At 32.9% G+C, this 21,463-nt stretch overlaps 1 protein-coding gene across 2 annotated transcripts in view; it reads right to left on the bottom strand.

Annotated features, from left to right (window-relative positions):
* The window catches only part of LTBP1 (latent transforming growth factor beta binding protein 1), a 475,937-nt gene that overhangs the window by 54,455 nt on the left and 400,019 nt on the right, over window positions 1–21,463 (bottom strand). For both annotated transcript variants that reach the window (XM_074288158.1, XM_074288159.1), the window contains one exon: window positions 17,512–17,637. In XM_074288158.1, coding sequence (XP_074144259.1) covers window positions 17,512–17,637 — 126 coding nt within the window. The remainder of the gene's footprint in view (window positions 1–17,511; window positions 17,638–21,463) is intronic.

Genomic DNA, 21,463 nt, shown 5'->3' with positions numbered 1-21,463 from the left:
GAGAAGTAACAACTAATCTATAGGCATTTGGAGTCAATGCCTCTATTTATTCTTGAGTGAGTGATTCCTCCCTCTTTAAGATTACAGTGATAGGATTTAGACCTAAAAGGAACATAAAAACTATATAGACTAGACTCTTTATTTTACAGATACAGAAGTAAAAGCTACAGAGCATATTACAATGAGATACTTCACTGTTTACCTCAAGTTCAAGAGGTTCCAAATTGAATACATTGTGTTCTTTTCCCAAATGGATCCTCTTTCTAACTTCTGATAATATCATCACATGAAGAAACAGAAACCAGAGGGAGGAGGAATAAATGCAGGTAAATGAAAGCAGAAATAAATGTGTGATTATATTGTGACATCTCCTAGAATATTCTGTCTTCCCAAAATACAACTAACAATTCTTGACTTGCCTTTTTATAAAGCTTATATTTCAAATAGGAGAAAACTAGAGGAACTTTACATCTGAATCTGATTCTGACCACGAAGGAGGAACTGGCTTCTGGAGTAGAAATGATTAGAATTCCATCTTGGAATTTTTGATTAGGAATGAAAATCAGGAGTACACTGATGTGCATTCTAGCTTGGGGGAGAATAGATTTCAAATGCTTCAGATAAAGTATAGGGAGAATCATCTGCACTAAAGATATCCAGATTAAAATTTTAAGAAAGAATCTCAGTTAAGAGGAAACAAAATAATTGTCTAAAGAGATATCAAAACTGAAGGTATTATCTATTACCTTAGAAATTAGGAAACAACCAATAAATATTAGTTGAGCACCCACTATGTGTCAGGCATTGGGAAAAGTAAAAATACTGAAATAATTCCTATTAGAAAGAGTTTACATTCTAATGGGAGAGACAATACATATATGCATACACCTACATACTTAACACTTATAAACATATATATAGCCCAAATAAAAAGTTAAATTAAAAATATACAAAGTAGTTAAGTATAAAGAAGTTTGGGAGAAAGGCCATAGCTGGGAGTCAACTGTTTACTACAAGGTAAATTTTATATATATGAAATTCTGCTACAAGAGGCAACATGAGTAACAGATAAAAGGCAGGCCTTAGGATAGGAAGACCCAAGTTCAAACTCTGCTACTGATATATACTAGCTCTAAGTCCATGATCAAATTATTTAACCTTATACTTTGTATATTCAGTGCTCCAGGCAAGCAATTCTCTAAGATCAGAAATTACAGATGAGCTGCTGAGCTTAGTCCAATGCCAAGAATCAAAAAACAAACAAAATAGAACATGCTTTGGCAACATTTCTGTCACGCGATAGGAGTATTTATAATCTTCCAATTGTGGGTTTATATGCTCTGTAGCTTTTACTTCTGTATCTGTAAAATAAAGAGTCTAGTCTATCTAGTTTTTATGTTCCTTTTAGGTCTAAATCCTATCACTGTAATCTTAAAGAGGGAGGAATCACTCACTCAAGAATAAATAGAGGCATTGACTCCAAATGCCTATAGATTAGTTGTTTCTCCATTACCATTTTTCCTATACCATTTAGACAGTGGTCTTGAGGCATCTGACTGTTGTATTTTTAGGACATGTTAAAAAAAACCATGAGAACAAAATCACACAAATTGAACAAAAAGCAGTCTTACTAACAAACATTATCTTCCAAAATTCATATTCTATTAAACAGTCAGAAATATGAATATTTAATAAAATTGAAAGTTAGTAGTTTTCTATAATTTTCTTTCTATCTATATCTTTCTATAGCTAGGAAAGTGATATTTTATTCAAAATTCAAGCAATTTTTTAGGATCTTAAAGCATTTAAACAATGAAAGAAAATCAGAGGGCAATGGGATCAATGAATTCAATACAATAAAACTGGAGCAACATTCAAGAACCTATACTTTCTAATTTGAATGAGACACACAAAGTAAATCTCATAACTATGATAAGTGACTATTAATAGTCTAGAACATGGACAAAAAGTTGTTCATTTTTTAAAAAATTTTGAACTGTATATACAGTATATACATATAGTATATATAAAACTTATATTCAATAAGTTACGAAGCAGGAATATGGAGTTATAAGTGCATTACCACCAATCCTTATTTTTCCCCATCCCCAAACAAAAGCTTTCGCTAGAGAGCTCCATCAAAAATATTCCTATTTTATATTAAGAATAGGTATTTATGTCTTAAATTACCTTGCAAAGGCAGACAATACAATGAAACAAACATCTTACAATCTGGAAAAAGGGAAAGTGAAATGGGAGTTGGGGGGAAGATGTTATGGGGAAATCACTTTTACATACAAGATGTTTATACAATTAAAAATTATGAACTATGATTTATAAATAAGTGAACACCTTTGAGAGTAATAAATTTTTTTAATTTGAGTGAAACATGTTTGGTGTAGAAACTATTATAAAAATCTTTGGAGTAATAGCATTGGAGTTTTTTGGGGGGAGGAAAAGTTGAAGTGAAAAACATCTATCACATAAATGATTAAATCACATCTTTTAATGAAAGTTATAATGAAAGTATGCTTCATAATTTTAAAAAACTTTCTCAAAGGAAGAATTCACAAAATATTATGTAAATATTAAAGAAATAGATAGGAAAGACCAGAATCCATCATAAGAAAGAAAAAACTGTGAAAATAAATTGTTTGGATACAGTCAAGGAGAATTTAAAAAAACAAACCTTAGAGAAAAATGAGGATTAATGATTTTTAAAACAAACTCTTAATAAGTTTTTATAGAAAGACAATAAAACAACCAAGATATATTATTATAAAATAGAATTGCACAAAATTTAGAGTGTTTTGTCCTTTCTATGCTAATTTCATAATACCAAGTTGGACCCATGGAATATATTTATCATCATCTTAATCAGGAAAAGTCTTTTGAACCTTCAAAAAAATTTTTTTAACAATCTAAATCTTATATTTTTCTCTAAGACAACTTGAATACAATTCTAATTTTATCAATTTGGTTGTTCCCACTGATTGTCCAGATGGAAACTCGTTTATGTATGTATCCTGAGTGACTCTCATTAAGATTTTCCTCTGTCTTCATCACCTGTGGCCTACCAAACATCCAGGAGGCCATTTTTGTTTCTTATTGATATTATGAAAGTGCCAGTCCCATACTCTGGCTACTAATCTGTCATCTGTTACACTTCATTATCTGTTTATCTTCTCTTGCTATCATATACTTCCCCAATAATGTCTTTTAATCCTTTCCTTCTCAGACATTCTTCATTGGTTATATGTCTCAACCTATTCACACTTACCATGTAGTTCTCCTTTGCTTCACGATATTCAATTTTAAATACTTTGGGGAATACAGAGTTTCTACTATACATCTCCTTAAAAGCCAGAAAACTATAACAGTAGAATGGTGGCACTGAAAAAACACACATAACCTATCTTAATCATTAATTTATTTTTAATAGCCTTTTCTTTTTAAAATTTGAGTTTCATATCATCTTCCTTCCACATCTTCCTCTACCCACTGAGATGACAAACAATATATAATTATACATGTAAAATTATACAAAAATATTTCCACATTAGCCATAATTTTTTAAATCAAGAAAAATAAAGAAAATTATACTTCAATTTTCACTCCAATTTCATCAATTCTCTCTCTGAAAATGGATAGTATTTTTTCATCATGAGTCTTCTGAAACTGTTTTGGATCACTGAATTTATTCAAGTAGCCAAATCTTTCACAGCTGATCATTACAATATTGCTGTTACTGTGCAAAGTGATCTCCTGGTTCTTCTCACTTCATTTTCCATTGGTTCATACAGATTTTGCCATGCATTTCTGAAAGGACCCTTTTTGTCACTACCCACAGGACAATAATGCTCTTTTACAATCATATTTCACAATTTGTTCCCCAATTGATGAGTATCCTCTATATTTCCAACAATACCCAATTGTTACCAATATAAAAAGAGTTGCTATAAATATTTTTCCCTTTTATCTTTTTGGGAAATACAAGACGTAGTAGCAATATTACAAAAGCTATGCACAATTTTTATCCTTTTGGGTCTATTTCCAAATTATTCTCCAAAACGGTTAGACCACTTCACTACTCTGCCAGCAGCTCATTAATGTATTTTTCTCTGTCCCTCCAGTATTTGTCACTTCTGATATGTCAGGTGATTAAAGTTGTTTCAATTTGTTTTTAGCTAAGCAATAATAATTTAGGACATTTTTTTTCATATGACTATAGATAACTTTTAATTTCTTTGAACCAATTCTGATGGAAGTGAGGTTAAGCACTGCCTACCCACTATCTCCCCTCTTTCCCCCATTTGACCCTATACTGTAAAAGTTCTTCCTTGCAAGCCTTTTTTATGTGAGAAAATCCCTTTCTCACCCCTTCATTTCTTTGCAGGGAGGGAATCATTCCAAACAAAACTGGTATACATTTATGCCATTTGTTTATATAAACTTTTTTTAAGTGCCTTAATAATGGTAAGTTCTTGGGAAGCAAATGTATCATCTTATGATACTAGAATGAAAAGAGTTTAACTTTGAGGCCCTTTTTCTTTGCAGCTTTCGTTGTAAATTCCTCTCTCCCCCACACACACACTCCTCCAAATGCACATTTTTCACACTGTTATTTCTTGGTCTTTCCTGCTATTGAAGCAGTTTTTTTAGGCAAAATTTTTGTGTGATGATTGCTCATTTTTCCAGCCTTGCTTTTGAACTATAAGTTGAAATTGAGTTCTGCTCAACTAGGAGCCTAAGTTTCAGATCTTTTTGTGCTGTTTTTCCCCACAAAGCTAGTTGCTTCCAAAGTGGTGTGATGTAGGGAGAGATGTAGTCTTTGCTTTCCTAATTTCTACTCTGGTCTTCACCCAAAAAGGGTCCCTGGTCCCCTTCAACTACAAACACAAGTGTTCTTCTTTATCTTGGAATAATGACTAGTATTCATTATCCTTTGTGAATGATCTCTAGCACTCCTCTCTGGCCTGGAACTACAACCCAGAATTATATGAAGGCAATGGTGTTGCCAATCAATGCAAGTTGTACCCAGTGCCAGCAGAGAATCCTTTGTAATATCTTTCTGATCAGTTGTCTGACCTCCTGTTACCAGTTCTGGATTGAAAGCTCCCAAAGTTTCTGCCACTATATGTGGGAATCTCTGCTGTCACAAACTTCTACCAACCTCTTAAGTTTTCTTAGGAGAGAAAAATGGCTCAATTTGGCCTTTTTTTTGCCTCTCCTGAGCCAAAAGTTGAGGTGAGGCATTATTTTTAAAGTTTTTGGAGGGGAATGTTGAGAAAGTTCAGCTGGGTTGTCTTTTATTTACTATCTAGGCTCCATTCATCTAAAATGTTCATATTAAAAAGGCGAGCCTTTTGTTTCCAGAAGTTGGATAACAAAAGGAATTTTGCCATTTTCTGAAAGTAATCAATGGCATCTTCTAAAACTATGGGTCCAATAATTATACCTTTGTAATGTCAATTCTGGACTAACATTCTGATGTGGTATGTTATTAGCAAACAATAATGAGTTGTGATTTTAAAATTATGCTGAGTTTGAAACAACTCTTCAAGACAAGTTTAATTGTTAGAGCATTGTGGGGAGATGGACCTCTGATATCATCAGTATAAGAAAATTCCTAGTATACAAACTTCCTTTAGTGAGGTAGATCAGAAACTGTTCTGTAATTAAAATCTTAAAGAATTATCTAGAATTTTGAGAAGTGACTAGCCAAGTGTCACACAGCCATTATGTGTAAGAGGTAGAGCTAAAACCCAAGTGTTTCTAAATCTAAGACATTGTCTACGCGCCATACAACACTGTCCCTCCACTAAATATATTTTATCACCATAAACACTATATATATATATATATATATATATATATATATATATATATATATATATATATATATATATATATAATTTGTTGGAATTTCCCATGGATTTATTCTAAAGAGTCATTTTTGCAATTTTACTATTACTCCTAGATCATCATAGGGACACATGATGAAGGCCTGAATCAAGATGATGATAGTGTCAACAGAGGAGAAAAGATAAATGTAAGAGATGTTACAAAAACAAAGTAGAGAAATCTTTGAAACAGATAGGATATAAGGGCTAAGTTAAAGTGATGGCATCTAGATTGTGAACATGAGCGATCTGGAGGAGAGTAGTACCCTGGAGAATTTAGGAAAATTCTAGAAAGAGGGGAGCAGAAAAAATAATGAGTTCAGTTTTGGTCCTATTAAAGATGCAATATCTAGTTCAAGATACATAGGAAAATAAACTGCTGGATGAACCCAAGCACATTCATTGCTTGGCCATAAGTAACATCAATAATAGTGTCGATAACAGTGCCTCAATATTTAGGTCCCTGAAGACTTATGATTTTGATAATTCAGCAGTAAAACACACACACACACACACACACACACACACACACACATACACACACACACACTCTCTCTCTCTCACACACGTATGATCTAAGATTCAAATTTTAGCTTAAGAATTCCGGAGGGAAAAAGAGTTTCCATTTATATAATTTTATAAGGGTTTTTGGCTATTATAATAAAAATCCTTTGTATAAATCAGTAACATTCTCTTAACTCAATTTTATATGTAGTATGAAGACTAAATGCATTCTTTAGAATATATGTATAATATATGTAAATAACATTGCAATAAGTAGAGAAATAATAAAAAAATTAAATAGAATAATGAAACAGATTGCAGTGAAAACAAAAAGAATTGAGAGTCATGTGAAGCTCAAAAGAGTCTATATTTACTTTATACTACCATCTTAATTTGTTTTAAAAGTTCCTTTAATGGAAAATCTAAGCTCACATATTCCATTCAGTTGTATTTTTTACTTTTGAGATGTATTCAGATGGCAATTGCACTGCTAGGATGTGACAGCCATACATACACTCATGGTCTGTTATTGCAAACCCCTGATAAAGGCTTGATCAAGCAAAAAATCTTGGAAGCTGAAGAAAGTATATTATTTTCCTGTAAGTGATTCTAAAAAGCAAACTATCACATTAGTCTTCTCTCTTTCCCACATCAATGGTATGGGAAGGGCAGTAAAACATAAATATAGTTCACAGGAAAAATATCAGGATTTCTGAATTTTGTGGTAAATAAAAGTTCCCAAGATCATAGCTCTATGGTTGGAAGAGACGTCAATGATTATATAATTTGCATTTGTCATTTTAAAAACAAGAAAACAAGGGTCACAGAGATTAAGAAAAATGTAATAGCAGATATAAACTATGTAGAAGGAGGAAATATCTTACTCTTTTATCTGCATTCCTGGAGCTTGGCACAGAGGCTATTATGTAATAAGTAAGCATCTACCAATAATTGCTTACTGAGTAAGTTGCTTGCCCAAGGCCACACAGGAGTGACAGCTAATTGTTAAATACAAATCTTCTAATTCCAAATCTAGCCTTCTTTGTATAAAATATAGATAATTTTCTTTGATTTGCCATTTGTTTCACTATTTAATAAATAACAGGGAAAAGTGCCAGCAGTCATAAAGGTTAATTGGTCAACTATGAGAAATGTGACATAATATGTCCCTGTGATAAAATCCTGGGATCACATTCACAACATTTGTTCTAATTGTCCTTGGTATAATTTTTTTTTTTTTTTTTTTTTTTTGGCTGAGGCAATTGGGGTTAAGTGACTTGCCCAGGGTCACACAGGTAGGAAATATTAAATGTCTGAGATCACATTTGAACTCAGGTCCTCCTGACTTTAGGGCTAGTGCTCTATCTGCCTTGCCACCTAATTGCCCCATGTTTGGTATAATTTTTGTTATCTCATAGCCATATCAATCAGAAGCCCAAGATTAATCACTCAATATTCTACCTAGTAGATACTTAACAACTAATTTTGGAACCATTACTTTATCTTAAATAGCACAAACAGACATTAATCATGAAAAGACAAGTTTTTAACCAAAAAAGAACTTTGTTGATTAACAAAGAGTTGGCTAAAAGAAATACTTAGGGAACATGAATGCAATTGGTATGAGCCAGCTGTCAAAATAGGGTTATTCATGGATTTTACTCGTTGGTAATATTACTTGGCTAAAATATAGTGTTTACTTATCCTAAAAAGAGAAGTTTTCAGAGTTCTAAAACTGTAAAAGGTCAGAAGTGATAAAAGCTTAGAATGGACTTTTGAAATTTTGCTATTATGAACTTTATTTAAAAAAATAAACTTTGATATGCAGAAGATAATCAAACAACCCATGGAAAAATCTTTATTCCAAGTCCAAAAGCAGTCTTTTCCAGAAAAAATTTCAACTCTCTCCTTAATGATTTAAACAGCCATTTTTACTCATTTTTGCAGAAATATATTCTCAGAAGGAGCTAGCATGAAGAAAAGCAGCCTTTATAGCTGGAAGCCACATGCTAGACTGCTATATGGCCTTAAGGTTTTTTTTTTTTTATTTTGTTTTAGAATTAAGCTAAATTAATTTTTCTTAGAAACATAAGAGAGATGTAAATAAGATTACCATTATTTTTTTAAGTTCAGATCTGAAAGTAGCTTTTCTAAAATTTAAAAATGGTTACATTCAGTAGCCATGTGTAAAAAAAAAAATAGGTTATAACTGTGACAAAGTCCTCCTAACATGTTACATTCAGGATCCATGTGTAAAAAAAATAGGTTATAACTGTGACAAAGTCCTCCTAATATGCTACTTGCCCCTGCCCAAAATTATGAACATATTTTTCTGGTGCTTGATATAAAGTTTTACTTCTAAGCCAATTACTTTTGGAACATCTACTATAGCTTCAAAATTTTCCTTTTATGCTATAATGTTTATAAAAAAGTATACTTCAGTCCTAAGAATAAACCTCTCTACTCTTTTTTATATCCTTTGACTTGGGTAAAGTTGGCTTTACAGTTTTCCTAGTTCTTATGAAAGGAAAATTAATTTTAGAAATTCTTAAAGTATGGTTTCTGGTTTTCAGGCCCTCTCTAATAGAAGGGTCTTGTGTTAGTAGACTCTGGAAACAGTTATATAGTAATAGAGAATTACTGGGACATACTGGTTTTTTTTAAAGTTTTATTATCTAATCTTACTAATTTTCATTTGTTACTTTTTAAAAAATAACTGAGAAAACATTTTGAAACATAAAATATAGATGAAATGTTGGTAGAATCTATTTCTCTAATGATCTTAAAAACATGAAACATGAATTATTTTAGTGCAATTCTATTGAGAGTGAGTAGGATTGTTCAGGGTTCTTTCTACTTTAAAAAACCTGGTATGTGCTAAAAAGAGCTAACTATAATGAAGGTGAATTTGCTTAGCATATTAGTGAAAAGAAACTGACAAGTATTTTTGGAAAATTATCATAAAGGTGATAAAGGCTAGGCCTCAATCAAACTGAGACCATTGAAAACTTTAGCTTTAAATAAGGTCAAGGTCTTTCATTACATCTAGGACTATTTCCAGTTGTCCTGATTTGTATCTGGCCACTGGACCCAGATGGCTCTGGAGGGGAAAGTGAGGCAGGTGACCTTGCATAGCCCTCCCTCACTTAAACCCAATACTCTTGCATGTCCTGGTATCACTTCCCTAAGCTGGCCTTCAAACTGGAATTGGTCAGTTGGGAGACTTCTTCCTTTCCTCCTTCCCTCTTTCCCTCCCTCCCTCCTTAGCTTCTTTCCTCCCTCTGTCTACAGGGTATCATGCTCTTACATACAGATGCTCTTAAAAAACATTTTTTCCCTCTCTTGCACCTCTGAACCCTCCCAAGATATCTTGAGGTTTATTAGCTAGATTTCTTTCTAAAGGACTAGGTAAACCAAAACCAATCTGATTTTAATTGGCCACCAATTGGTCTTAGATCATTTGGCCAATGTTTGGATCCTGATTGACTTAGTCACTTCTACTTTGACAAGAAATCCTGAGAGTCTTATCCCAGATTATTTTATTCATATAGATTGGGGGACTAAGTGAAAGAGGAGATTCTTTGCTTCAATTGTTACCTAGCCTAAATCATTGAATCCATTTCACTGACATGTCATGGTATCACTTCCCTAATGTGATGATTCTCTTCAAGAATAAAGGACAAACATGAACCACCATAAAGATAAAAGAAAATCCACAAAGAAGAGTAACATAACTAGGATGATGAAAGGTCTAGAGATCATGGTATACTGTGATCAAATGAATGATTAGGGATTTTTAAATTGAAGAGGAGAAGACTTATAGGAACTTCCATATCTGCCTTCAAGCATTTGAAATTCCTATGTAAAAGGAATATTAGATTTGCTTGTGATTGGTGCCAAGAAGAGAAAGAACAGAATTGGAAACAAAAGATATTAGTTGTAGACTTCATCTAAGAAAAACCTTTCTGGTAATTAAAGTTGTCTTAAAGTGAAATGGGCTACTTAGGGAGATCATGACTTACTCCCATAATACAGGACTTAAGGCAAAGGGTAGACAGCTGAGCTCCTCTGGGTGATATTATTGAGGAATTTCCTAATGGATTATCAGCTAAATAAGATGACATCAAAAGACATTACCCACTCTGGAATTTTATGTTTTGTTTTGCTGAGAGATACAAACAATATTGAAAGATTGAAAGATGGCTTCATTAACAATGTAACATTTGAGTTTGAGTGTTCAAAATATTTTGACAGAGAAGTTAAAGATGTATATATTAAAGGTAGAGAGAATATTATACACAAAAATATGTAAGTGGGAAAGTACAGGGTATGTTATTGGAAGAGAATATGGCCCTGTAGGGTTATAAGTACAAAAAAATCTATAATGGAAGATAAGGGTGGGGATATAAACTGGAACAAAATTTGAATATACCACAGTTAGAAGTTTAGGCTTTATTCATATAATTTTTTCAGAGTTGAGAGAATTCAACCATTTATTCCAATCAAATCTTTCTTTTCCCCCCCTCAAGATGATTTCACCTGCAAGGAAACCTCCAAATGGAAATCCACTACTTTCTAGATGGTCTTTTTCATTTTAGAACAACTCTTAAGTGGGAAATATTTATTTGGATCAAGTCTGTATTTCCTTCTTTACTACTTTCACCCACCATTCCTGGTTCTGCTCATTGGGGCCAATCAATGTCTTCTCTTTCACATGACAATCTTTCAAGTACTTGAAGAATTAACATGCACTACCCTCCAAGTCTCCTCTTCTTCAGGATAAATATTCCCAATTCTTCTAAGTAATTATAATGTCATATACTTAAGACTCTTCAAAGGAAATACAATAGATTAATGAGATAGTGGACTAATTTTGTATAGGCTTATGGAAATTCAAGAAGTAGAAAAAAGAAGCTTGAAAGAAAGGCACTGGTAGAGAATCAAAGAAAGAATAAAGAGCAATATTGTCATGGGAATGTGTTATAAATAATGCTGTCAGAAGTGTAAATGCATAGGGAATACCAGTAACAAATTACAATCCTAGTATGGAGGTGTTTGATAAACAATGAGGAATCACTGAAAATTCTTAAACAGAAAATTGAAATGATTAAAACTATTTTAGGAGAATTTTTATTAAATCAAAACTAAGATTAGAATAGGCAAACATCAGGGAAAAGAAAACCAGAAGGCAATTTGCAATATTCATCCAGGACTTAGGAAACTAATTTTATTGGCCCTATCACTTCCCTCAAGTTATCATACTATATACACTTATTCCTTCTACTTCCTTTCTTATTTACTCAACATGTCTAAAACTGAACCCATTACCTTTCCTCCTGTCATTGCTACCTCCACAACATTTTTCATATCCAACCTCTCAGTTCAGATTTTGATCATCTATCACCTAAATAAATGTAACAGCTTTCTAAAGTTTCTCACCACACCAGGTGGTCTTCCACCATACTGACAAAACCATTTATTTTAAGTACAATTCTGACCATGTCACATCCTACTCAATAAATTCCAAAGGTTTTTTATTACCTCCAAAATAAAATATAAACTGCTATGTTTAAAGACCTGCACAACTGGCCCAACCTATGTTTCCAGACCCATTAGATGGTAACCTTCTTCCTAGAGGGCCATATAGGGTCTTTTCTCTATACTTCAGCCAGAATACTCCACCCCTCATCTCTGTGCCTTTGCACTATGGATCCCCCATGCCTGTAATACATTATCCTTTCATCTTACCTCAAAGGATTCTTATTTTCCTTCCTTTAAGGTACAAATCAGGCACAATATTCTGAAAGAAGCCTTTCCTATTCTCTTAAATGCTAGTATCCACCCTTCTCATAGGATGCTATATTTAAATACTGTGTAATATGTAATATATGTGTATATTTATTAACTTTGTAATTATGTTGTATATATCTCATATGCAATTACTATTTACCCCATTATCATATAAGCTCATTTAAATCAGATTTTTTTTTTATCATTCTTTATACTTCTATTCCTAGAGTCTGGCACATTGCCTGATACATAATAGGAACTTTATAAATAGTGAATCATTGATTGATATTGAGTTTCAGAATCTTTTTTTGATATTTTGAGTTATTCTGAATGGCATCTAAAGGTCCTTTCAGTTCTGCTAATCTACCATTCCAGATCAGGATAGAGTTCATATGAGCCTGAATTTTATAGAGGTGACTTTAGGAAGGAAATGGAGGTAGATGCAAGCAAAATACTAAAGACAGAACTGACAGGACTTAGTAACTGATACTCATTTGACTGATAAAATGGTGATGGCATTAGCAGAATTGGGAAAGTTAAAAAAAAAGGCAATAAGATAATTAGGGTTTGTTTTTTTAGGAGGGGTTCTTTTTCTTTCTTTTTTATTTTCCCCTATAACCTTATGACAAGTAGGCAACAACAATAGTAGCCAAGTGATCCAATGGACTTGGAATCAAAAAGACCTGCCTAAATTAGAATCCTATCATAGACATTAGCTGTATGAATTTGGGTAAATTTCTCCTAGCCTCAATTTTCTCATTGGAAAATAATGATAATAACACCTATCACACACAGGGTTATTGTTAGGATCAAATAAGCCGATATATGTAAAATGCTTAGTAAACTTTCAAGAGCTACACATTAAACATTATTACTATTGTCAATAGCATTATTTCAACAATAATACCCTGTTGGTTGTAAGAGAGTTTCCACTGGATGTCTTCACTCATTCTCTCTAATGTCCCTGATTTTGTCTTTCTAACTCTGATAGTCATCACCTAGAGAAAGAGGAGAACTAGTTTGGGGATATAGGAATGAACCACATATTTGTGGTCAAATCTTGTTTTTACACTCACAATACCATTCATTTATGGCCACTATCTTCAGGCACTAGCTCAGGCACTCTTTACCATTTACTTGGACTACTGATTTGGCCATCTAATTGGTCTCTCTGAGTCAAATTTCTCTTTAATCTAATCCATCCTCCATTTAGCTGCCAAAGTAATTTTCCTAAAATGCAAATCTGACCATGTCACTCTTGCTACTCAATAAATTCCTGTGGCTGTCTACTTCCTCTAGTATCAAATATAAATTCTATTTAAAACTGAAAGACTTTCACAGCTTGGTCTCTCTTTACCTTTCTAATCTTCTTATACTTTATACCTCTTCACCACACCATAATATAACAAAAAACAACCTAAAAAGAATAAAAATTAGTTCATTCAAAGAAGTTTTTTGTTACTTTTAGAGTAGCTATTTATAGAATTGTTTATTTTTAAATAAACACAAACTAGTATAAAATTTTTATAAATACTACACATATAATTAAGTGGCTAATGGCCTGATGGGCACTCATTGAAGGTATTTTTGGCCTTTTAATAAAACCAGATTCTCACTTTTTTAGGCTAACACATCCGTTAGCCTATTGACCACAATATAAATTACAACAATCCTTTAGCTGAAGCTTTATAGTAATAACTTGTTAGCATATCTGTCATTTTCCTAAAGGACTACTTTTTAATACTTCTTTGTTATGCTTTACCGAAAACATACAATTCTTCCTTTTTATTTAGGGATTATACTATAATTTGTAATTAGGGAAATTTAATTAGGAAAATAAATGCACAGAAATGATCAATCTCAGGTTATTTAATAAGTATTAATTTGTAGTAAAAATAATAATATTTAAAATCCAAACTACAGTTTTGGAGTGTAAAAACTCATGTTTACATGGCAAATATGATTAAAAGAATTTTAAATTTTTAAAAAATTGCCATGTGACTTGATATTGGAAATTCTTCCATACCAAGGCAGATTAGCACCTCCTCTGCAATACAAACAGTCTTAAACAGTTTCTGAGGGCACTGAAAAGTCAAATGACCTAATTACAATCCTGGAGCCAATATGTATTAAAAGAAGAAACAGGTCATACTTCTGAGTCCAGTTCTAGATCTGCTCTACCAAGCAACACCATGCATATTATCTAAAGATATTTTTTTTCATAAAACATGATTACCAATGCCTAGGCTTGCAGGTCACCATGAGTTTTCAAAGATTATGTCAGAAAAACACAAGGTTTAACAAGTAGTATGTGACCTACCATGCTAGAAAGGTGCCAGCCACTTCTTGGAGATAAATCTACTTGTCTCATTCCTTAAAGTACACTCTATCTATGCTTCGAGAGATTCATCACCAGACTGGCCACAAAGTCATGAACTTTTCAATCACAGCAACTCACAAAGATGATCTACTAAGAAGTTGCACTGTTCCAAGAGAGAGCCCCCAAAATAAAATCACAGATCTTTAAAGATAGTTCTTTAAAATGTAGGAATTTTTGATAATCCCAACACCAGCATTATAAATGGATCTGCAGTGTTTTTAAATTTTTAATTTTTACTGAATAATAAGATTCTTGCTTACTATCCAGTGACAGAAAGAATAGGAAACCAGTGACTGAGAAAAGAAGCTAGAAACTCTCTTAGGTTACAGACACTAGTCATTTAAGTCACAGATGACAGAATCTTCATATTTGCCTTTTCAAAATGTAGTATAATTTGGCCAGTTTGGATAGTTTCTACACATTCAATGGTTCTCCAAAGATATATGGGATAAAGATAGATAATTAAACTACTATTAATACATTCTAGCACTATCAGACAAAATAACTTGTGGTCAGACTATGTGACTGTCAAATGCAAGTCTATGAAAGCAAGGTATATCAACAAGGATTGGCCAGACGTTTAGAAGTAAGTTTGCCAGAGCATGAAGTTGTAGTGGCAGGTACATCCTGGTTACAAATAAAGGACTATGCTCAAATACAGAACAAGTATCCTGGCAGAAACTTAAACCAAAGCTAAAGGTGAATACCTGCTGGGTTCTTGACCATAGCTACTAGAACCTTTTCAATTAACAGATATTTTTGTCAGGACCACTATGTGAATGAGATGGTGATACATACAGAATTAAATCAATGGATCTAATCTACAACCCCATGAGTATACAACAGATTAAGAAAGATTAATTTTTACAACATTAATATTGAGAAGCAGCACAATTATTATTGAAAGATAACATGATTTATATTGAGGCAGCACAGTAAAGAGAACTAGCCTCAGAGTCAGGAAGATTGGATTGATTTAAGTTCCGTTTCTGACACATACTACCTGTTTAAACCTGAGCAAGTTTACCTGGCCTCTCAATGCCATAAAAATTCTAAAAGGATTGGCAGAATAGTTGCCAATCTGCATTGGTGAAAGGAGTCTCCTCGTCTGAAGTTCTCTCTACTAATGAAATTATAGATCTGGATGTTAAATTTTTTTAATCACATATGATAAGCAATTATAATTGGGAATTATTATCCACTGACTTAAAGCCAAGCAAAGTAGCAGAGTTGCGCATTTTGTAATGCACAAATCATGCAAAGTTTTAGCATTAGTGTGACTCAAATTGGCCAGCTCATATCCCTAGACTGGGAAATACTGTAAACTTTCCAAAAGAATCTATTGTCTTAATGTCCTTTTGTGCTCTTTTGGCACCAGATCCCTACATATAACATTATCATAGTACTTTAACCAAGGAAAACAATATTTCTTTTTGGTTGCACAAATATTATTATTATTATTATTATTATTATGCTTTTTTCTTTGGTTTCTTAAATCTAATCTCTTACTGTACTTCCCTCAATCCACTCTCATCTCCTAACCCAGGCCTCTAAATCCATTTTCTGTTATGTTCAGGGTAAGTCTGGCATCAATATTTTGTCTCAATTTTGCTGGAGAGCTAGTTTAACAATTGCCTGATTTTTATACTCTCAGTTTATTCTCCATGATGCAGTAATTAGTTTTAGATGAAACCAGTCACTCTGATGATGCTAGGAATAAGAAGAGGCACCTCTTGTTGCTCTTCTAATTGCAATTCATGAACTGGAGTGCTCTTGTGATCCCTAGCAGAACCTTCCCATCTATCCTTGACATGACAATTTGAACCTCAATTCTCAGAAATATATGAAATAATTCACAAAACTTATCAACAGACAAATTTTCTCGGTTTAAGTTTATGAAAAATGTTCTAAAATTCCTTATTTCTTTTTTCTACCATTCTTCAGACTGGAGACACTGGAGCTGGCAAGACATGTTACATTCTCTGGATGACTTCTCCATCAAATCTCCTAGCTATCTGATCCTTGCCTAGCTTTCTAGCACCTTTTTCCCTGTTGTAATTTCTAATTAGAATATAAACTCCTTGAGGGTAAAGGTTATATCCTGTGCTTATGTTAGCATCTCCAGCATTAAATAGTCTATATAATGGAATAGACATGATTTAATTGATATAGGAAACTGCATCTACCAGTGCAATTCAGCCTCTGCTCTGGAAATAAAGTCTCAAAGAGTTGCCTGAGAAACATTAAGTGTGATGTCTCACACCAAGGGCTATACAACCAGCTTGTGCTAGAACAGGACTTCAGAGAGGTCTCTCTAATGCTAAGGCCAGATCTAGGTTCACAAGATCATAGTGACTTTCAACCAAACATAATAAAAATACAATAATATAATTCTTAATATATTTAGTGCTATGTCCTAACAAGCATGAAGATGTAGCCAAGAGTAAGCCAACATCTTTCTTTTTCTATGGATGAGCCCTCATTGGGCTACCAAGAGCTAACTAGTGAATATTAAGCTTTGCCAGTAATCCACTGAAGAATATGGAGTAAATCAGAGCAGAAAGCTGTTGTTCACAAGTACAAGAGAAAGTATAATAGAAATCTTTTCTAAACAAAGGTAATAAAAGGGATAATCAACAAATAACAGACTATATATTAGACATATCTTTTATCATGGTTTCTCTGCTCTATCTCTGCATTTAACAACTTTTTAATTAGAAATAATTTATATTTGTTCTAATCATCACATCAGGCCACCATATTAACACTGTAACTTTTGTATTGTACTTTAGAAGTATGAATCACTTGATATATCTCGGAAGACCATGTTATGAATACTTTAGTACTTTAGAGACATTAACTACTTAAACAGAAATTAACCAGCTTTGTGCTTTATCATATGATTTGTACCAAATTTCTTCTCACTCATCTTACCTTCACATGTTCGGCCATCTGCAGAAATGGAGAAACCTTGTTCACAGATGCAGTGAAAAGAACCATCCGTATTTAGACATTCTCCATGAGGACCACAGAGGTCTGTTTGCTCACATTCATCAATATCTGGAAGTTAAAATGAATTCCAAATGATTAAAGAATTTTCTTCCATATTTCAGTGACATCAGACCCTATTATGACTGATATATTTAGAAAAATCTTTAAAGGCAATGGTCTAGAAATTTCCTTTTTTTTCCCTTTTAACTTTAAAATTTTTATTTTTAGTCATTACCTCCAAAAACAAATGTAAAAGTACAATAACAATTACTGTGTATACAACCATGAGCTCAAATTATTTTCAATTTAACAAAACCATAATAATAATGTCCTGTTTGCTTCCATGTCTTCTTCTGACTTTTTATTTCTGTATTTTTAACACTGCAGCTATTACTATTTTTACATAATAACAGTGTATGTAAAGTCACTCTAATTTTGTTCTCTTTCTGTGGTTTGACTAAATTGAACTTATTTTGAAACTGAACTAATCTTTCCATAAGACAAGCCATAATGTAGGAGTTACATTATCATGAGTTCAACTACATACTCCATTAAAGGGTGCCAAACTTATAGGAAATATTTACTTGACAAAGAATGTTTTATTTCAAAATAGATATATTTACAGAAGAGCAGTTTAGCATTTTCAGACATCAATGTACCGATCAGACTTATTCAATCTGTTTTACTAGTAATATGCCCTCAATGTGAGTGATTATCTTTTACTCATCCTGGATTCTGAAATTCAACAAAAAGTGTTGTTGTTTTTTGTGATATGTTTTACAGCAATTAATGTTTGGATTATTTATGTTCTTATCAAATTAGATATAGCCTCAGAGCAGACTGAGAATGAGCCCCAGACAGGCTAGATATGAACCAGGAGATAACAGAGTCAAGAAAGCCAATAGAGAGATATTGCTTCACCACATAGTCTCTCTTGCATTAATTTATCTTTTTTCTCTATTCCCTAAATATGAGTGTCCCCAAAGTTCCAAACCTGGCCCTCATCTCTTATTTCAATACAATCCCATAATTATCATCTTTATTTGGATCACTTGTAAGTCAATATGCCCAACCTTATCTCCCCCCTTAGCTACATTACTATATTCCTACATGCTAACTGGACATCATCTGTTATCCCACTCTTACTTAAACTTAAAACACCCTAAATTCATCGACTTACCATACTATCCAGATTACATCCACACACATGAAACTCAAATGAAACCATCAACTTCCTATAGTTACTATTTCTACCTTGTATCTTTCTTCCTAATCTCCAAGAGAAAGGCAGCATAGTACATTAAAAACTATTGGAAAATAAGTGGACATACCCTTTATTACCTGGGAAACTTTTAAGTATACAATTAACCACACTAGGTCTCAGTTTCTTTCCTTTGTAAAACAAGAATTGGACTAAATGACCTTTAAGATCCTTTCAAGCTCCAAATCTTAATGACACACACACAAACAGATATGTGACATATCTTCAAAAGTGTGAATATACTGACAATTTATTATTGGATCTATTCTATCATATTTAATCCATTATTAAATCCCCTACTAAATGCCAGACATGATTTTATGCAATTAAGATACAAAAAATAAGACATTCCCTAATTCAGAGGGGTTTACACACTCCTAGAGAAAATAATATAAACATAGAAAATAAGTCAAAGATACACAAATATAAAACAATTTCACAAAAAACTAGTGGAATAACAAAAGGCCTTTTGAAAAAATGTGACATTCAATCCTTGAAAGGAGCTTATGAATTCCAAGGTGGGAAAGAATGACAATAGAGAGAATTTCTAGTATAGGGAACAACTTGTGCTTAGATATAGAAATAGGAAATGGATGTTGGGCAGAGGGTTCACAAGTGGGCTAGCTAAGCTGAAATTCAGGGTATGAAGAGTAATATCTGAAAAATTAGACTGGAGCAGGACTAAAGAGGATTTAATAACAGAGTAGAAGCTGTATTTTCTTCTAAAGCAAGGGTCATTTTTTTGTGTCATAGATTTTTTTGGTAGTCTGGTGAAATCTATTCCCCGCTTTGTTAACTAGAGTCCTACTTGAAAGAAGAATTAATTTAGGTTCGAGATTAGTATAAAAGAGTGGACACCGGGAGAGCTAGGTGGCTCAGTGGATAGAGCACCAGCTCTGAAGTCAATAGGACCCGAGTTCAAATCTGACTTCAGATACTTAACACCTCAGCTGTGTGACTCTGCTTAAGTCATTTAACCCCAATTGCCTCAGAAAAAAAAAAAAAAAAAAAAAAGGAATGGACACCCCCCCACACACACACACTTTCCCTTCTCCCCTTTCCAAACTCACAGTGATTACATTGAGTATATGAATTTCAGTTAAGGAAGTCTGTCTTAAGGGAAAAGCAATTCTTACTATAAGTCAGTGAGGATTTCCTTTCTATCAAGTCCAAAAAAGTTTGTCCATTTTCACCCTTCTCAACTTTTTTACAACTTTTGAAATGATGTATCCTAATGTATCACCAAGTGAATCTCCAATATCTCTGGTAACATTATGAATACTTTATGACTTTATGTCAAATACCTTCCACTAACTATTATTTCCTAAAGATTAACATATATATATATATGTATATATATCATGTATATATACATACACACATATATATTATTGTTAATTTTTTGCTCCTATATACCAGGAGAATATAAGTTACTAAATTCAGATAACAGAAACATATTTGTCCAGAGATCTTTGTTCTTCATCCAATCCTTTATAACATTGTGATATCTGACATCTCAAAGTAAAGCGGCTAAGATTACGATGTTAATGTATCAGATTCAGAATCTTATCCTTGTCCTATAATAAACTTCACAGAGAAGATCATAGGATACAGAGTTGAGATGATGTTTAGTAATCAGCAAGTCTAATGCCTTATTTTTAGACATGAGAAAAGTGAGATTTACAGGACTTACCTAAGGATAAACAGATACTAAATGGTAAAGGTGAGATCTAAATCTAGGTCTTCTGATTCCATATCTTGGGTTTTCTCCATACATCACACAGCTTTCTATGGATATGATGACTATAAGTGACATTTACTTGACTATTCATAGAAGAACAGAGCAATTCCCAACATACTCATCCTGCTGTTAAGAGCTCACCACCTTTTCCTGTACCCTCCCATATATTTTTATCTTAATTAAAAAAGCATAGCCCAAGCCCTGGTAATCTCTTGCCTGGGCTACTACAAATTCATTCTTGCTGCTAACCTCATTCCCTCCAAGCACTGGCTAACTTTTGTTTTCCTTCCAGGCATACTTTTTTTTTTTCAAAGATTTCAGTTTGTTTCTCATTCTTTCATGGATCAAATCCAAGTTCCCCACCCTTTACTCAGAGGCCCTTGCAAAGTTATCCTACATTTTATTTCTTTCATTTTTTTTCTTACACCTTAGTGCAATTCATTAAAAGTGTCAGGTACCTATTCTGAATTAGGTATAATAGGCATAGAATTCTACAAGTCCTCTATTCCCTAAATATGTTCTTCTTTTAATTTTTTTCCTTTTCTTAAATTTTGATGACATGAACTGCAAAAGAAATCTAAGGGTTTTTCCAGGAAACTGCTAACAAAGATCAGCCTGAATATCTTGATCTAGAGAAACATATGCATTCAATTTGGGTTACACTTATTGAAGCATTTCTAAATGAGTCTTGCTAGTAGCTTTGAGCTAAAAAACAGACTGTATTTAAATTGGGTCTCATTCAGCAATCCCAGATTCCACAAAACAACAGAATCTTGAGTCGTCAAAATTTAAAACTCAAATAGATTCAGAATTTCAGTTTAATCTACCACATTATTAACATGAGAAAGTTAAAACACCTTAAAATATGATCATCATTTTAGCAATGACAGACA

Source organism: Sminthopsis crassicaudata, chromosome 2, assembly GCF_048593235.1.
Source record: "Sminthopsis crassicaudata isolate SCR6 chromosome 2, ASM4859323v1, whole genome shotgun sequence".
Classification (NCBI taxonomy): Eukaryota; Metazoa; Chordata; class Mammalia; order Dasyuromorphia; family Dasyuridae; genus Sminthopsis; species Sminthopsis crassicaudata.
Note: the sequence above shows the minus strand (reverse complement) of the source record. Positions and strands in the feature narration are given on the sequence as shown.